The 7,249-nt window shown below is 25.1% G+C and overlaps 1 protein-coding gene across 1 annotated transcript; it reads left to right on the forward strand.

Moving 5' to 3' along the window:
* Window positions 1-745: 745 nt before the first annotated feature.
* LOC112591066 lies at window positions 746-5,790 on the forward strand. Its single transcript, XM_025334720.1, has 8 exons — window positions 746-806; window positions 1,248-1,415; window positions 2,111-2,304; window positions 2,911-3,040; window positions 3,134-3,270; window positions 3,343-3,474; window positions 4,120-4,188; window positions 5,537-5,790. Exons 1-8 carry the CDS (start codon window positions 746-748, stop codon window positions 5,693-5,695), a joined length of 1,050 nt encoding a protein of 349 aa, XP_025190505.1. The 3' UTR covers window positions 5,696-5,790.
* The last annotated feature ends 1,459 nt before the right edge of the window (window positions 5,791-7,249 follow it).

Here is a 7,249-nt window from a genome sequence, read left to right on the forward strand (position 1 = left end):
TTATGAAAATTTAAAACTTAGGTATAAAAAAAAAAGTTTTTATGAAATTCCGACAACAATTTTAGTGATTTTGACGAATCTCAAAATTCTAACGTCAAATGCAAATAAAAGTAAAAAATACTTTTGTATTTCGCTATCAGTTTAATAGAAAAAAGATTTAAAGACTAAAATAATATAAAGTTATTTTTTTTTATATGAAATGTTCAAACGAACAAAAGGAGAAACTTAAAAATTGCATGTTTCCTAAGAAAATAAATGCAATATGCCTTGGCGTGGCACGTTGACTGCTACCAGTTGTAGAATGCGACTGGGAGTAAGTAACGCCTACATCTACTAGCTCCCGGATGAGTGATTACCCGGTTTCATAGAGTTTAAAATTTAAATCCTTATCACACATACACGAGTTTGATATCAACTGTAACAACCATAAAAGTCGTGAAATATTATTCACCAAAATATTAATTACAAAATTTATCATATTATAAATTATATCATAATGTTTTACTTATGTGCTATATAATTTCATAGCATAATATTTACATATTTTAAATAAATATACATCACAGATGTTCAAATTGTATGGGATTAATTACTAAAATTATTAATCAAACATTAAACAATAAATATATGAGGTTAATTCTTCATTTTAAATTCCTTCAACAATAAAATATAACTTTCTATGAGTAATTTGTTAAAATAATTTTAAGTAAAAGTAATATCTCAAAAATTATATTTAATTATTAAAATGAAAACCATAATAGTGATTGTTTTGTGTATTTTGTTTTGTCCTTCAATGAAGACACAAGGTAAATAAAAATTCTATTTTTTATAAAAAATGTAATTAATTCAATAAATAAATATTTATAGTTGTAATTCAGACGTTTAATTTAGATATTTTAACAGTGACGATTTTAGATATTTTGTGGTAATTAAAAAATATTGAGACTTGACATTTTTACTCATATTATGATTATATTTTTCGATACGTAATGTAGTTTTCGTAATATTTAGATTCATTGATTAGGCCAATACAACTCTGATCAGAATCATCCATTGTATGGTGTTATTTATCTTTGATTTAATATTAAACATATCAATTACACTTAACTTATCAATGATGAGAATCATCCAACACCCACTGAAAAGCAGAATAATTAACAGCATATTTTTTTTTTAAATATTAAGAATAATTATATTTTTTCTTTATGTATTATTGGATTCAACCAATATGTATACATGTTATTAAGATGAATGGCCAAGCGAAGTAATTTGTAATATAGCTGGAAGTACCTGGGACAGTACTTATGTATTCAATGTAGCCGAAATACCAGATGGTTGTGATGTAATTACTATGGGTTTTTATGCTTTTGACAGGAATAATGGTGTTGATATCCATACAACAAAATCAGATGAAGGTAATAATTATAAAAAACTTTAATACATTAACATATAGTAGTGAGACTAATTAATAAATTTCCATTCTTTATAAAAGCAAACAAATAAGCTATATTCGATAACATTTTGTTTGAAAATTAATACTTATGAAAATTAAATAGAACTTAAAAAACAAATTTTTCCGACATATTTAAACAGGAAAACATATAAATATTTTCATGATATAAAACAGAATTATGCGTTAAAATCTTTTGGCATTAATTAAATATAAAATAATGAAGTATAAACTAAAGAGAAGTAAATGATATACTACAAACGTTATAACTAATATCATGATAATCAAGTTAACGAATATAATATTAATAACTCATAATTTAATACTTATTTTCAATATTTATCAACACTTGTAACTTGTAAGTGGCTTAAATAAGTAGCAACAGCTAAAAAAAATATTACAAGTGCATGCATTCAAAAAAATATTAAAAAAAAAATAATAATAAATGAATTATGATCAATTGATTAATGTTGTTATATGAGGTATTATTTCTGCAGGTAAGCCATTAAACTATTAATTATTCTTTAAAGATATGGAATAGATACCGATGGTTCGTGGTAACATAAAAATTAATACAGTAGTTTCTTATATATAAGCGCTATAATTCATACTAAAAAATGAATGCTGTGTTTAAATATATTAAAATTTATATATTTAAAGATGCAATGAGAGCCTTGCAAAAAGCTAACAAGATTGTTTATACAATACTTGGATTCGCTGATAAAAAAGACTGGCCCTCAATATTTGATCCCAGGTATAAGAAAACATATAGGAAGTTTATATTGGATCCGTTAGTCATGTTCTTAAATGATTTTAAAATTAGTGGTGTTCTCTTGAATGTACTTGGAATTTATGTGAGTAAAAAAGAAGTTAGCTTAATTAAACAATAGTTTTTAAGTTCTAATATTATAATTATTTACGATTTTATTTTAAGATGTAAAAATGCTTAAATTTTCAACTAGAATACAACCACCCTGATTATTATGATCAAATTGATTTTAATTGGCAATAACAGGGATGATGAAAATATATGTAAATCCCCAGTACTTACTTTTATAAATTATGTTTGTAAAACTGTTCATTGTTATAATAATACATATAATACCAGAAAACGAAAATTAAGTATTTTATCAATTTTCGAAAGATTCTTTTATAACATTATTATTCAATCAGTACAGATATATTTCTGGGTTATCGTTATCAGTGTTATAAAATAATCTATAAAACATAAAATAGTTTTGAAACTTTGGTATTTAAGTGTACCCATTATTTAAAAGTCTCTGATCACATGTATCAATTAACGATAATTATGTTTAAATGTTTTGTGACACTTAGCCATATAATTCTTACTCATTGTTAAAAAATCTAATCAACAAAGCATAAAATAAATTCTTACTAAAAAAATTAATGTATTACAAAATACTAGTATCGTTTTGATTGATTGGTATAATTTTTTTAAGGATGTCATGGACAATTTTCCCCAACAAATAAGTACATTCATTAGTCAAGTCAAACAAGGAGTAACACATAAAATAAAATTTGGTTTAGTCATAGATGCAATAACTTATGAAAGCTTTAATGACACTACGAGTAAGAAAGTTATACTTATATCAATATTTCATTGGACAATAAATTATTGTTATCCTTTATATTGATATAAATTGTTTCTTTGTGTTCTTTAAGGTTTCGATTTTACAATAACAAATGGTGTGTTGGATATGTATTTAATAATCTTTGCAAATTTAAACATTTGTGATTCAGATGGTAAGAAATATGGTTTGGCTCCAATAACTTGCCCAAGTCCTAATATGACGACAATGGTTGGTACTTGTTCTTAACAATAGTAAAATATTTCAATTTAAAAATACTACATAACTTACGAAATATTTCAGGAACAAGTGACTTCAGCTGTATCAAATTCAAAAATGGATAAGTTGAAAATTTATGCTTGGTTACAGAATGTAATATTGATACCAGATGATCAACCACTATTATTAAATAAGCATATTACGACGTATTCCACGGTATGATTAATTTTATATTGCAGATATTATAAAAGTTTAAGAATCAACTTTATCTTAAATTATTAAAGTGTTTATATTAATATTTAATTTTTGTTTATACTAATTAAATTATATCCAATTGTTATCACATGATAAAAACATTTGTTTTGTATCCGTAAAAATAAGATATGAAAAAGATAATTAATAACTGTTCATTAAAAAATTAACTATTTCACATTCACGTTTTTAAAATAATTATAATATAATTTTTGATAAAATTTTTTTTTTTTTTTGAATGATAAATAAAATGATGATTAGGTTTAATTATAATTTATGTTTAGATGAAGAGTACTTAAATATTTTGAGGTATTACTGTAGCCTTTAACTGATTATATACTTAGGAGAAAGAAACATTTTTATGTAAAAATATATATTGTCTTTACGATTGTTTTATAAAATTTAAATTAAGGTAATTAAATTAGCAATCCCTTTTTATCAAACATAACAGCAATTAGATGTGAAAACACTTAACATATTAATATCGATTTCACAGATAACAGTTTTTTTTAGTTAAATATAGTTTTAGCAGTGTTCAAAATGTCTTTGTCTTTAAATGATAAAATGTGTGTTTTTACATTGAAAATCTCTGTTTTGTTTTTATTTCAGTATTGTAGCACCAATACATCACAGTCATCTCTCTGGTGTCAGAACCCTCCAAAGCTTTCATATGATCAAGTAAATATTTTTAAATCATATTTAATCTCTGATTATAAAACGGGATTTAATCATAAAGGCAGACCAATCCGATACAAACATATATAAAGACAGATAACAGGATATGAAATAATATAAAATGTATTGTGAACAACTAAGTGTGATATCTAATGCACTCTAAGGAAGAAAATATTTATAGCTGGAGATATCTTTAACTAAAACCTATATAACCGTAACTAACGAATCGTACCTTAGTATTAATACAATTTAGTGATAGGTTCCACTTTGTTATATGCATAAAATAAATACACGTTTAATGATAATTATGGTGGTGACTGATCTGTCTAAACCACGATTGACATAATGTCGATAACCAACCAAATAAATTTTTCATCATTTTATCTTATTGGTAGAAATATTTAAATGTCATCTTCTAGAAAAACATATACTGTATTATGATATATCAGAAAATTGGGTACTAAATGTAAGTTCACAGTGATTATGAAATTCTGTTGATAAAAGAATTACAGGTTAGGAATTGAATAATTATTTCTCTATAAGCGTAACCATCAAGTTAAGTTTTTCGATAATTGAGTATGCGGGTACCTACTTTTTGGTCAGTATAAGTTATAAGTCTTTTGCTGGCGGCCTTCCAAAGCCCCTCAAAATATGGATAAGTGAGAAAATTAAAATTCCAAATACTGGATACTCGTGTGTTCACCAAATTATTAGTTGATATTTGATTGAACAACGTCTTCATCTGACCGACTGAAACTTCAACGATCAAAGCAACTTATTTCAAGTTGAAGTAAGATTAAAATGTCTTCTAGGATCAAAGATTTAATAAGTATAATTGTTGAATAAAAAATACCAATTTTGATAATTGATACATTAGTATCAAAGCAAAATCTAATGTTTATTATTCCTTTTCTGAAAACCGTTTAAAATTTGACCTATTCCTGCTAAACATTTTTATAAGTAATTAAATTGTGTGATCCTTATTTAAGCAAATATTTTGAAATCCTTTTGTTTTATTTAAAATTGAAAAAAATCAATTGAAATGTTTTACCAGGTGATGGATAATTTCATCTTTGGTATTGTAGTATAGACTTGAGCAAACTGTAGTGCTTCATACTATGCGATGTTTGATGCAGACAAAGAGGTTTCCAATTTCCCAATTTTCAATATCCTAACTTTAAACTTCGTAGAGAGAAAAATATTCTTTTTTCCGTTTTATAACAACATATAAAATTAATTTGATTTAAATTTTACACATATATTATAGTGACTAACTCCATTTACTCTAATTTACAGCAAAATTATAATCATTTTCGTATACATTTAAACATTTTTTTGGTATTTATTTTAGGCGACTTTCGCAAAAAAGAATTATCGAGGAATTGCCATACAAAGTCTTGATGCAGATGATTACAATTCCAGTTGTGGTTGTGAACAATTTCCAATTACAAAGACATTTATTAGTGGCTGGAAATCAACTCCTCTAACACCGTGTCCCAGATTAGATTAAACAGATCAGACAAAAATGGGATAAATTAAATTATATCTTTTAAACTTTACCTATAGTATACAGTAATAATTATTTATAGATATTTATCAATATTCTCGCTAAATGGTCATAAATATAATTGTGTTTAAATCGTTAAAAATATTAATGTATTTTAATACTACTATTGTAATGTGTATTTCTGTTCAAAAATTATCACTTTTATTAATTTATGCAATATAATAATAATAATAACATCTAACCAGAAAAATATGTCTGAAGACTGAAGTTCAGCATAAAAACCATATTATGAAAGTATAATATGTATGGATTAATTTGAAGAATAATGGTTAATGAATTATTCGAAATAAAGTTAAAAACTTTTTAATTTCTGTGTTTATTTAAATTAATTTTTACGAATAGGTACTCTTAATACTGTTTTAATAAAATATAATAAAAATATTTGTAAACATATCAGTTTCATAATATTTCTAGACTCTACCTTATATTACTTTCTAAATTATTTTCTAATTAGTTTCCAATATGGTTTTATACATTGTATTTATAGTGTTAATTTTTTCATTTGTGTTATGTATAAGTATTATAGTTAGTAACTATAATAAGTACCGGGTAATAAAATAAATATTTCAGTGTTAAATTATTTTTACTTAAATAATTTATTTTTAAATGATAGAACTTTATTACAATTACCTGTATCTTATAACACTTATTATACTATGAAATATATTCTATTCTAGACTGCAGAAAACTTATCATCTATCTTTCTGAAAATAAATTATGAATTAAAAGTGTAAATGCGTGATCATTAATCAGTCTACATTAGAATAGCTACCTAATAGATACCTAGGTACAGTAAAAGCCGTTTATTAGAAACACTTTGGGACCAAGGTGAATTGTGTCAATTAACCGATTGTTTCTAATAAGCGATTGAAAAAAAAAAATGAATAATAGGTACGCGAAAAAAATATGTATGTATGTATGTACCTATATTGTATAATTTAAAAAAGTATGCACAATTGTGTATATTTTACGATATTATGTAAAATATTTATCATTCGTAATTTGTTTTTTTACGTCGAGTAACTCCGTGACCATATTTTCATACGAGTAATATTGCCCCTTTAGCTTTGTCACTTATTTTGAGTGCGTATGTGTGTTCAGGTAGAGCTCCAAAATAAAGCCCAGTCTCGTCCGCATTGAAAATATCAGAGCGTGTGTATTGGGCTAGCAAATCGGTTAAATGAGTTTCAAACCACGAATAGTCGCATGAAAATTGGCTAAAATCTTAGCGTTTAGACATTTTTAGATTTTTAGAAAAAGGAAACACTAATAATCTTTACATACACACGCTGAAGCTAAACTACAAACGGTACGACCAGTACGTACAGAAAGAGCATTCTCGCGATAAATTACAGTAAAAATAAACGTAACGACAGCAAAGATAAAATTGAAGTACATTGGTTATCGCTAGATAATCGGTGTATATGTCAACTGACCTTCTCCCAATTGTTTCAAATAACCGATGTGATGTTTCAATAATCCGATTTATTTTCAATG

This window comes from Melanaphis sacchari, unplaced genomic scaffold (genome assembly GCF_002803265.2).
Source record: "Melanaphis sacchari strain LSU unplaced genomic scaffold, SCAv2.0 Contig128_pilon_pilon, whole genome shotgun sequence".
Lineage (NCBI taxonomy): Eukaryota > Metazoa > Arthropoda > Insecta > Hemiptera > Aphididae > Melanaphis > Melanaphis sacchari.